This window comes from Malaclemys terrapin, chromosome 5 (genome assembly GCF_027887155.1).
Source record: "Malaclemys terrapin pileata isolate rMalTer1 chromosome 5, rMalTer1.hap1, whole genome shotgun sequence".
NCBI classification, from domain to species: domain Eukaryota; kingdom Metazoa; phylum Chordata; order Testudines; family Emydidae; genus Malaclemys; species Malaclemys terrapin.
The window spans coordinates 30,262,807-30,275,410 of record NC_071509.1 but is presented as its reverse complement, the minus strand read 5'-3'; the positions used below and the strand labels follow the sequence as shown (position 1 = coordinate 30,275,410).

The 12,604-nt window shown below is 41.6% G+C and overlaps 1 protein-coding gene across 4 annotated transcripts in view; it reads right to left on the bottom strand.

Moving 5' to 3' along the window:
• Positions 1–12,604, bottom strand: part of CC2D2A (coiled-coil and C2 domain containing 2A) — a 220,186-nt gene that overhangs the window by 73,726 nt on the left and 133,856 nt on the right. For all 4 annotated transcript variants that reach the window (XM_054029653.1, XM_054029652.1, XM_054029654.1 and 1 more), the window contains 4 exons: positions 11,364–11,520; positions 8,916–9,052; positions 7,434–7,565; positions 3,945–4,154 (listed from right to left, as the gene is read on the bottom strand). In XM_054029653.1, the coding sequence (XP_053885628.1) occupies positions 3,945–4,154; positions 7,434–7,565; positions 8,916–9,052; positions 11,364–11,520 (636 nt within the window). The remainder of the gene's footprint in view (positions 1–3,944; positions 4,155–7,433; positions 7,566–8,915; positions 9,053–11,363; positions 11,521–12,604) is intronic.

The window sequence follows — 12,604 nt, the reverse complement described above, 5'->3', positions numbered from 1 at the left end:
GTATCATCTGCAAACTTTGCAACCTCACTGTTTACCCCTTTCTCCAGATCATTTATGAATAAGTTGAATAGGATTGGTCCTAGGACTGACCCATGGGAAACACCACTAGTTACCCCTCTCCATTCTGAAAATTTACCATTTTTTCCTACCCTTTGTTCCCTGTCTTTAAACCAGTTCTCAATCCATGAAAGGATCTTCCCTTTTATCCCATGACAATTTAATTTACATAAGAGCCTTCGGTGAGGGACCTTGTCAAAGGCTTTCTGGAAATCTAAGTACACTATGTCCACTGGATCCCCCTTGTCCACGTGTTTGTTGACCCCTTCAAAGAACTCTAAAAGATTAGTAAGACATGATTTCCCTTTACAGAAACCATGTTGACTTTTGCCCAACAATTTATGTTCTTCTACCCTGTTTCCCCGAAAATAAGACAGTGTCTTATATTAATTTTTGCTCCCAAAGATGCGCTAGGTCTTATTTTCAGGGGATGTCTTATTTTTCAGAAATGAAAAATGCCTTATTATCGGTGGATGCCTTATTATCGGGGAGGTCTTATTATCGGGGGGATGCCTTATATTACAACGAGAGGCAAAACTGTAAGTAGGCCTTATTTTCGGAGGATGTCTTATTTTCGGGGAAACAAGGTATGTGTCTGACAATTTTATTCTTTACTACTGTTTAAACTAATTTGCCCGGTACTGACATTAGACTTACCAGTCTGTAATTGCCGGGATCACCTCTAGAGCCCTTTTTAAATATTGGTGTACATTATCTATCTTCCAGTCATTGGGTACAGAAGCTGATTTAAAGGACAGGTTACAAACCATGTTAACAGTTCTGCGATTTCACATTTGAGTTCTTTCAGAACTCTTGGGTGAATGCCATTTGGTGCCGGTGACTTGTTACTGTTAAGTTTATCAATTAATTCCAAAATCTCCTCTAGTGACACTTCAATCTGTAACAATTCTTCAGATTTGTCACCTACAAAGGACGACTCAGGTTTGGGAATCTCCCTAACATCCTCAGCCGTGAAGACTGAAGCAAAGAATTCATTTAGTTTCTCCGCAATTACTTCATCGTCTTTAAGCGCTCCTTTTGTATCTTGATCGTCCAGGGGCCCCACTGATTGTTTAGCAGGCTTCCTGCTTCTGATGTACTTAAAAAACATTTTGTTATTACCTTTTGAGTTTTTGGCTAGCTGTTCTTCAAACTCCTTTTTGGCTTTTCTTATTACATTTTTACACTTAATTTGGCAGTGTTTATACTCCTTTCTATTTACCTCACTAGGATTTGACTTCCACTATTTAAAAGATGCCTTTTTATCTCTCACTACTTCTTTTACATGGTTGTTGAGCCACGGTGGCTCTTTTTTAGTTCTTTTACTGTGTTTTTCAATTTGGGGTATACATTTGAGTTGGGCCTCTATAATAGTGTCTTTGAAATGTGTCCATGCAGCTTGCAGGGATTTCACTCTAATCCGGACGCGGGCAAACTACGGCCCGCGGGACCGTCCTGCCTGGCTCGAGCTCCCGGCCGGGGAGCCTAGTCCCCGGCCCCTCCCTTGTTGTCCCCGCAGCCACGCCACCGCATGGGTTGCGCTTTGGCCCGCCGCTCCCGCTGGGCAGCGTGGGGAGCGCAGCTGGCTCTGGCCGGGTGTCGCGGCTGCAAGCTCCTGCTGCTGGTAAGGGGGCGGAGAGCGGGGGGGGTTAGGTAAGAGAGCAGGGGGTCCTGGGAGGCAGTCAGGGAGGAGGGGGTGGTTGGATGGGGCGGAGGTTCTGGAGGGGCGGTCAGGGGATGGGGAACAGGGAGGGTTGGGAGTGGGAGTCCTGGGGGGGCTGTCAGGGGGCGGGGGTGTGGATAGGGGTCAGGCCGTCAGGGGACGGGGAGCAGGGGGTGGGGTTCCTGGGAGGGGGCGGTCAGGGGACAAGGAGGAGGGTGGGTTGGATGGGTTGGAGGTTCTGAGGGGGGCAGTCAGCGGGTGGGAAGTGGGAGAGGGTGGATAGGGGGCGGGGACCAGGCTGTTTGGGGAAGCACAGCCTTCCCTACCCGGCCCTCCATACAGTTGTGCAACCCTGATGTGGCCCTCGAGCTAAAAAGTTTACCCACCCCTGCTCTAGTCACTGTACCTTTTAATTTCTGTTCAACTAACCTCCTCATTTTTGCATAATTCCCCTTTCTGAATTAAATGCCACAGTGTTGGGCTGCTGAGGTGTTCGTCCCACCACAGGAATGTTAAATGTTATTATATTATGTTCACTATTTCCAAGCGGTCCTGTTATAGTTACTTCTTGGACCAGCTCCTGCGTTCCACTCAGGACTAAATCAAGAATTGCCTCTCCCCTTGTGGGTTCCTGTACCAGCTGCTCCAAGAAGCAGTCATTTAAAGTATTGAGAAATGTTGTCTCTGCATTTCGTCCTGGGGTGACATGTACCCATATAGTGCCACTCCCCTCCCACCCCCACATCCTGTTCTGTCCTTCCGATATATTTTGTACCCCGGAATGATTGTGTCCCATTGATTGTCCTCACTCCACCAGGTTTCTGTGATTCCTATTATATCAATATCCTCCTTTAACACGAGGCACTCTAGTTCACTCATCTTACTATTTAGACTTCTAGCATTTGTGTACAAGCACTTTAAAAAATTCTCACTGTTTATTTGTCTGCCCTTTTCTGATGTGTCAGATTCTTTTTTATGTGAATGCTTCTCATCTGATCTGGCTCATACTTTATCCTCTCCCATCCTCTCTTCCTGACTAAAACCTAGAGAATCTCTATCAATAGTCTCTCCTCTAAGAGAAGTCTCTGTCCGATCCACGTGCTCCTCTACAGTAATCGTCTTTCCTCCACCTCTTAGTTTAAAAACTGCTCTGCAACCTTTTTAATGTTGAATGCCAGCAGTCTGGATCCACTTTGGTTTAGGTGGAGCCCATCCTTCCTTTATAGGCTCCCCCTATCCCAAAAGTTTCTCCAGTTCCTAATAAATCTAAACCCCTCCTCTCTACATCATCATCTCACAGTGGGTGAAACAGAAGTAAAACTACAGTAAGCATCAGTTTGATAATAGTACTAAACAAGAATGGGACAAGCAATTCTTCTTTTCAGTTGATTGTAACTTTCTCAAATCATTATCCTGTGCCTTAAATTTCTCATGCTTGATCTTAAATCTTCTCATTCTCATGCCTGGAATAACTTCTCATACCCCAATGTCTTCATTTATTACACCACCAGGTTTTGGTGATAAATATATTAAGTGTGACAATATATAAATAAAATCAGAATATTTAGCACAGATATAAAGCTGGAAACTGGAATTTTATTTTAATGGAACCAAGAATTTATAAACATGACTGTTTTCCTTGAAAATGTCAAGGTAAGGAATTCTTGTCAATACAATGAAAACAAATAATAACTGTATTCCTTTTCACCTAGAACTGAGACTAAGCTTCACTCACCTTTCTCCATCTTTGTATGCTGTTTTTCCCTTTCTGCCTGTCTGAGTCACACTGTACACAACTCGGTAAAGCCATATCTACCATTCACTGCAAAACATTGTTGATACTCTGTATAAAGGATGCCATGTAAATTCTATTGTATTAAAACAATTATACTGACTTGTATCTCAGATCCCTTTAGAGATCCTATTTTAAATAAATAAACTTAAACAGGTAGGTCTGCACTGAACATGGAGTAATGTTTCACTATGCTGTTGGACACATTTTAATCAGCTTTCAATTGAAATTCATTTGATCCGATGTTAAAGAACAAATATTTGGGGGGGGGGGGTAAAACTTTATAGAAAAACAAGATTATTTTCAACAAAATATATTATTCATGACACAAAGCTAGAAGTTACATTGCTACATTTTGAAGACTCAAATTCAGTTTTAACCTTAAGCTAGCTGCTGAGTATCTCAACACGCTAGAGCATACAATGAAAATACCTTATCTGTAAGGAGTTTGGTAAGGTTTTGCTGTCTTCTTGCTAGATATTGATCATACAACTGAGCCAGTTTGGCTGCCAGAACATGTTCACGGCTAAAACAGGGATGATGAGTGAATATTAACCCAGAAATATCAATGTCCAGTTGATACTGTCCCTGAGGGTCCCCGGATCCAACAATATATTGGTTGGCATGCATGGGTTTCATTGCCTGAAATGAAGAAAAGAAAAGAGTGAAATATTTAAGACTATTCTGATGTGTGCATTAGAGCTTGTAAAGATGGTCATGTGAAAGGCAATAACCCACTTGTCTATACCTAATCATAATGTGCCTGTACCTGAGTTTTTAGAACAGAAAAATGTGTCTTGTTTAATCAAAAAAATCCTTTCTTTAAGAATCCAGATCCACAGACCTACCAACAGATCTTTTACACTACACTGTTAAAAAAAAAAAAAAAAAAAAGGCAGAACCGGATCTGTCCATCAATGGCAAACTCACCTGAATGTCCTGCTCAATAACTTCAATTACTCTTGACTAAAAGTTACATGATAAGTATTGCCTAGGAAAACAATACTCAAGAACACTAATAAACCCAGTGCAGAGCAAATAGGCACAGCCAAACTAGTTAAATAGAAACATATGAATACAATAGGATAGATTGAATCTGTGGATCTGGATTCTTGAAAAAAGGAAATTTTCAGCCAGCAAGAAAAATTCTCCTATTTGTAAGGCTTAACTTATGATATTGCAGATTCCGCAATGTTAGGCTTCCACCACTATTCTGACATGCAAGCCCCATGTTCCTGTTGTCATCCCCAGCCCCCAGCTCTCAGCCCCGGGCGGCCAACAGCGGGAACCCGCACTCTCAGCCCAGGGCGGCTGACAGTGGGATCCCCTGTTATCAGCCCTGTGTTCCCACTGTCAGCCCCAGTTCTCAGCCCCAGGTGGCCAACAGCGGGAACCCCTATTCTCAGCCCTGGACGGCTGACAGTGGGTGCCCCTGCTATCAGCACCATGTTCCCGCTGTTAGCCCCACGCGCCCAACAGCGAGAGCCCCCACTCTTAGCCCCGGGTGGCCAACAGCGGAAAATAATAATAATAATAATAATAATAATGGACTTTATTGCCACAAATAAGGTCCATTATTACTTTTCTGCAATTTTCCATGGCTTGTCTGCAACTTAGCCGCATTCTTTTGACAATCATCCCACAATTCAAGTAGGGCCTTACCTATTCACCATCAAATTCAGGTCCACAGAACCAGTATATGGATCTCAGTGAACATATGCAGGGAAAACCAATTGGCTGCTTTACACATTTCCTCATAAGGAATTTTCAGCCCAGGAAGCTGCCATGACTTAGGAAATGAGCCCAGATATTAGAGGGAAAAGGCAGACCTTACTCTGAGGGCCTCCAAAATGGCCCAAAGGTTCCACCTTGATACAGGCTTCTACCCCTTTGATGTTGAGTGACATAACACAAAGAGGGCCTTAGATTTCCTAAACAACTTGATATGGCCAACATCAAGTGCTTGGCAGCTTCTCTTTGGGAGGAGGAATAGCTTCAGGCAGGAAGAGGAAGCACCAAGGAATTCGTCTTGAGTTCAAGGACGCTTGAGATGCCAAATAACCCGCAGCCTGCAAAGTGAATTAGTCTGACTCTGAACTGGAGATTTTGCTCAGACTGGGCACTGAAGAAGCCATACGGAGAAGCTTGAATTGGGAGCAGGAAAGCCCACCAAATCTCTTCCTGGTCAGTTGGTTTGGGGTGTGCTCTGCTTTCTTCTGGAGGAGTGGCTTGCCCTCTAGTTATACTGGTATGACCAGAAGAGGTGAAAAGGCCACTTTGCTTCCCCATAATGCTGCAGGGGAATACTCATGTTTGTCAGGCCCAGTGAGATTTGTGATTTGAGTTCAAGGGGAAAGGATATTAGGGACAGTGTTTTGGACTTTGCATCCCCCTATCACTGTCTACAATGTCTTCTAGGAGATTCAGCTGCTTCGCAACAGCCCTCCACCGCCCAAAGGGAGTCAGGAGTGGCTGATCAGATATTCCTCACAGTAAAGCAACTGCAACCAGGACTGGCAGAAGAGCACAATAAGCTCCTTTCTGGCCTCAGCTGATCTCTTCTTAAGAGCCTGAAGCTGGGATGGCTGATCAAATATTCCACGTACAAGTACCATCACAACTAGGGTGGGTGGTGATGGAGTGCAGCTGGCAGCCTCTCTGTCAAAGCCAAGAGGACTTCAGCTGCTGCACTGCTCCTCTCCAGGCATGGTGAGAGGGACCAAGGAAACCTCTGGCCTGGCTGATCATTATGCCCTTGCTACCTTTTGACAAAAGTCAACACAGCTTGCCTATGTGCACTTGAAGTACTCAGCAAGGGGCTCCAGAGCAGAACCAGATGAGCATATGCTTTGTCTTCTCAACAAGCTTATTCGCCATCTTATATAGCTGTTTTGACAAGGCAGAGTCCCTCGGGAAGAAATAATGCACTGGTGATGCTCCCCTTTTGGTCAGAGAATCAAACCTGAAATCAATTCAGGGATTGTAGAGGACAAGAGCCCTGGTTTTCTTACATTTTTCTTTTTTTTAATTTGACTTTCTTTGGTTTGCCTTTGTTTCAGCTCTGCAGCAGGAGAGATATTGAGTAAAATTTTCAAAAGGCCATAAGTGACTTTGGAGCTGAAGTCCCATTGTCAAAAGTGACTTGGACACATATGAGCTTTCTCACCGAATTTCAGCAGGACTTACACTCCTAAGGGCCTAAGTTAATTTTGAAAATGGGAATTAGGTACTTTTGCAATTTTACCCCTAGTCAACATGCCTGCACTGTGGAGGCAGAACAGAGACTGGAAAGCATCTCCAGATTAGTATGGTTAGTCCTCCCGTCAATGAAGTGCAGATTTAGTTTTGCCTCTTTCTGCATTGCAGGCCCATTAATAGACCTGTGGAACTGGATTTGATGGAGAATTATGTGTAATTGTAATTGTCACTAGGGCCAGCTGATGAACAACTTTCAGACTGGTAGCGCAGCAGCAGCTGGAAGAATTCTCATCTCACAAAAGTGAAAGCCTTGTTATATGTTAATGTGTCATGGTTTTTCCAAAGAAGGAAAGAAAGCTTTAAGAAATAGAGTCATTCAAGTAAAACTGAGCCTGTTTGAATCTGTCCACACTAGATTATTTTTTTCTTTGTACAAGTGTAGCAACACCAATGCAGCTTCACTGTGCAAACTCCTAGGCTAGATGTGCTGCACCAATGTAAAAAGACACTTGAACTGGTACAGCTCAACTCAGTGCAAGTCACTTTTTACATGAGGACACCACATTTAGGGGGTTTGGACTGGTCTAGCCATAACAGTGTAAGACACCCATTGTAGACAAATCCTTGAATTAGTCATAACATTTCATAGTTAAGGATTCCTGCGTGTATAGTAACCAATATTAAATGGTGTCACAGTAACGACATATATGAAATGCAACCTACCTTTCTATACAATGTTTCAAGTTCTGGTTCTATGCCTTCCTCCAATGAAAATATTGGAGGTCTCGTAGAAGATTGTTTAATTGGACTAGGCAACGCTAAGAGTTTGCCATCATCTCCAAACCACCTTTTTCCCTATGAATAATAAAGTGAGATAACATCTTTTGTAACTTTTATATGGGAATGACTTGCAATTATACTATTATTCCAGAAAATAAGATCCCACATTTCTGGAGACAGTTAGCTTTTAAATCTTTTTCTTTAAGGAAGAAATTAGCAAAACGCTTTAAGCATGAGTAACTTGTGACTGGCATCCCCCATGTGTTTTAGTTGATTCAAACAGAAAATTCTGAGTATACTGCAGTCTACTGACAAGCCCCAGACCCACAGCAGATACATCTAAGGATCCTGCCTGAACCCTCCCTATGCTACCATTTTTCTTAATCTCCCAACCCTGCACATTTTAAGAAACATGCTAATGCAGACAAGGCATATGATGCAAATGGCATGCTTGCTGATATCGCTAAAACTACAAGAAATTTAATGGATAGGTCCATCAATAGCTATTAGCCAAGATGGTCAGGGATCCAATCTCGTGCTCTGGGAGTCCCTAGCCTTTGAGTACCAGAAGCTGGCAGTGGACTACAGGGGATGCATCACTCGATGATTACCTGTTCTGTTCATTCCCGCTGAAACACCTAGCATTGGCCACTGTCAGAAGACATGTTACTGGGCTAGATCGACCATTGGTCTGACCCAGTATGGCTGTTCTGATGTTCTTAATCTGTCTAACCAAGATGTTATGCAAATCTTAAATTAAATTTTATAGTGCTCACTTTTGATTTACTTTAATTTTCTAATAAATAATAACAATAACCAGCTTTTACATAACACTTTTCATCAGCAGATAGCAAAGCACTTTATAAAAGAGTTCAGTATCATTATCCCCATTTTGCAGGTGGGAAACTGAGGCACAGAGCAGTGACATGACTTACTCAAGGTCACCCACCAGGCTATTAGCAGAGCTGGAAATAGAACCCAAGTCTTCTAAGTCCCAGTCCAATGCTCCATTTGATAGGCCACATTGCCTAACAATACCTTTTTAAGATAATTTTGGATTTAACTTGTTATTGAACTAATACCCGCAGAATATTGCCAGAAACAAAGAAAACACATTTTTGTTCTCTGTTGAAAGATACAGTTTGGGTAGGAGGTACCTGGCCTGAAGCACTCCATTGTTGCCAATTCCCCCCAAAATGCTTACTTTCTAATAAAAACCTTCCAAAATTCTGATACTGCTCTCAGACAGTTTTTTTAAATATATGTGGCCCATATGCTAACCTGATTATTCATGCTTCACCTGAAGGGTAACAAAATAAAAAATTAATAAACATCATAAGGAAGGGGTCTGAATTTTGAACACTCCTGTTTGTGACATAAAAAGAACCTGAACCAGACACAAGTAGTAATGTAGTGGTGACTTACCTGCTCCTGTCTCAATATTCTGTTCTCTAGAATGTTTTGATTAGTTAGTGACACAATGGGCCTTTCTCCTGTGTAAAGACCCTCATCTTCTAGGTACCTCGGCTGCATGTTTTCAGGCACCTTCTGAGACATAGGCACTAAAGAGCAATCAAATATTCAAATATGTAAGATATTTTATAACTGGAGATATAATTTATCAGCTTTCTAAGGATCTATACTGCTTTTTAAAAACTACATTGATATTTTGCAGCTGCAAAGGGAATACCCTAAAAATGCTGTCTGTGAAATTTGCCTGATGTCAATAACTAATATTGTACATAACCAAAGCAGCTCTTATTCCATAATAAGGACAAATCTATAATATAAATTTATAACAACATCCTACTGGTGATAGTGTTTTGACGTTGTTTGTACATTTTTGGACATAGCCTGCATTATTTCCCAGCATAGCTGATTCATGCACTCTGGGGCATGAACTCAAAACTTTCTAGATAGCAGCACCCACTGGGGCTATACACCCACACTAACTACGTCCTCACTCCTCACCTTTCTATACAATCGGGTATATATATCGGGGTGTATATAAGGAGCACAGGTCTAATTATCAGTCTGTTTTCGCCACTAAATCAAGAATATAGTCGCCAACACTGAGGCAATTGAAAGCTGAAGCTGTCTGACGCAAAGCACCCAGAACTGAGAACTCAAGAATACCAACATCAAAGATGTTGACATTGAGAAAGATCCAGATACCAATGCTAGCACATACTGGTAATAGGTTTGAGAAGAGTTGAGAGATTGATGGCTCTATTTCTTCTTCCTCCTCCTTCACAAAAAGAGGCTGGGAAGCAAAAGCTTTTGAGGACTTAGCAGACCCAGTGAATGGACTTGGCAATGGCTCCTGCCTCAACGCTGGATTTTGGGAAACGTGACCACTAAGTTAGCGAGCTCCTAAGGTTGCTTAGTGTGACTCTCAGCAAGTCTAAGGTGGAAAACTATTGAAGACAGTTGGCAGTTTTTCAAAGAGTCATTATTAAGGGCACAAGAGCAAACTATCCCACTGCGTAGGAAAGATGGGAAGTATGGCAAGGGACCACCCTGGCTTAACCAGGAGATCTTCAATTATCTGAAACTCAAAAAAGAGGCCTACAAAAAGTGGAAACTAGGTCAAAATACAAAGGATGAATATAAACAAATAGCACAAATATGAAGGGACGAAATTAGAAAGGCCAAGGCTCAAAACGAGATTAAACTAGCTAAAGACATGAAGGGTAAAAAGAAAACATTGTATGCCTACATTAGAAGCAAGAGGAAGACCAGGGACAGAGTAGGCCAGTTACTCAATGAAAGGGGGAAAACAATAACAGAAAATGTAGAAATGACAGAAGTGTTAAATGATGTTTTTGTTTCAGTTTCAGTAAATGCCAGTGAAAATGAGGTAGAATCAGAGACTAAAGTAGGGAAAGAAAAAGTTAAAAATTACTTAGACAAGTTAGATGTTTCAAGTCACCAGGGCCTGATGAAATGCATCCTAGAATAATCAAGGAACTGACTGAAGACTTAGGCATGGGAATTAGGAGTGCGGGTGGTGCTGCAGCACCCCCGGGGTTCAGGCTGCTGGCCTCATGCCTGGGGTCAGGTCGGGGGGGGGTTGGTGGTAAGGAGGCTGGCTTTCAGCACCCCCCTATTAAAAATGTTCCAGCACCACTGACTGAAGAGATATCTGAGCCATTACTGATTATCTTTGAAAAGTCATGGAAGATGGGAGAGATTTCAGAGGACTGAAAAAGGGCAAATATAGTGCCCAACTATAAAAAGGGAAATAAGGACAACCTGGGGAATTACAGACGGGTCAGCTTAACTTCAGCACCTGGAAAGATAATGGAACAAATAATAAAGCAAGCAATTTGCAGACACCTGGAAGATAATAAGTTGAGAAATAAGAGTCAGCATGGATTTGTCAAGAACAAATCATGTCAAACCAACCTAATAGATTTCTTTGACAGGCAGGATAGGACAAGAAGCAATGGGCTTAAATTGCAGCAAGGGAGGTTTAGGTTGGACATTAGGAAAAACTTCCTGTCAGGGTAGTTAAACACTGGAATAAACTGCCTATCGAAGTTGTGGAATCTCCATCATTGGAAATTTTTAAGAGCATGTTTGACAAACACCTGTCAGGAATTGTGTAGATAATACTTAGTCCTGCCATGAGTGCAGGGGACTGGATTACGTGACCTCTTGAAATCCTTTCCAGTCCTATGATTCTATGAAAGTCTAATATATGAGACAATTTAGTTAGGTCTCTGTGCTTCAAGACTCCCTCTCAGGCACAGATTCCTCTGGCTGTACCTACAGAACCACAGAGATCCTCAGATAACAGGTGCTATTGGAGGTTAGAGTATGTTATATTACAGTTAAATTAAACAACAATAACAAAAATGCATATCATACCTGTTAGGATGCTTGGAGTGAACAAAATTTCTCTTTCCTTCTGTAGTCGCTCAGAATAGCTTTTGTAATCTGCAGGTTTTACTACTAGAAAATCACGAGCCATTTGATCTATAATGAATAAATCTTCTCTATCATTAACAAGGCAGTCCTCTTCATCCTACATTTTATATGTAAAAATGTATTAGTTCTTTTATTTAGTATGAAATTTTGGTCTGGAAGACATCAATCTCACAATTTTGCATGCAAACAGAAAAATGGGTTTTATTTAAATTATGCTGTACAGTACATCCTTGCTATAACGAACCCCTCAGGATCCAAGCCATTTATTCTTTATAGCCAGGGGCTCGTTATAGCAAAAGAGAACCACCGTGGGGGATGCGGGGGCGACAGCTCCTCCAGCCCTGGGGCTGTGACGGGGGCTGGAGCTGTCAGCCCCTGCCACAGCAGCAGGGCTCAAGGTGAGATCCATGGACCGGGTTCATTATAGTCAAAGGTTCATTATTATGAAAGGCATTATAGCGAGGCTGTACTGTATTTGTTCAAGCTAGTTATTTACATTCATACACTGGAATAATCAAAATCAATATCATCACAGTTTACTCAAGATGTTAGCAAGTTACTATATATTAGAGTATTGGAAATAGAAACTCCATTTCATTTTAACAAAATGTACAGTTTACTAACAAATATGTTAAATGGGACAGATTCTACCACCCTTACTGACATTGAGTATGTAGTACACTAGTCTGCCAGTAATCCATTTGGAATGAATGGGACAATTTGAGGAGGAAGATACTGCTCAATGTGAGAAAGGGTGGAAGAATCAGACCTGTAGTTACCATCTTGGATTATCAACTATAATCACTTTTCCTTTATGTCTTGTCATCCTAATTTCATATTGTCTTGAAAAAGTAGCCTGTCATAATTTTTTTTTCAGTCTCTTTAATAAACATGCAATATTAGCCTCAGGTGAAATTGACACCTACTGATACAATGTCTACTGATTTGTTCAGTTTACTATGAAACTCTATTTTTTCATATATGGCTATGCAGCCTTACAAGGCTTCTGCATCAAGAGTGTCAATTATTTGTTATGTAGTTTTTAAGCAAGAAGTACTTCACTACTAAAGAAAAAGCACTAACTACAAAGAAATCAATTTCTACCTCATCTCAGTGTTTTGAAAATGTAATCCCCACATTTTGTTTTTAAAATAAATTATAAAATAAGTCAGTTTTTATTA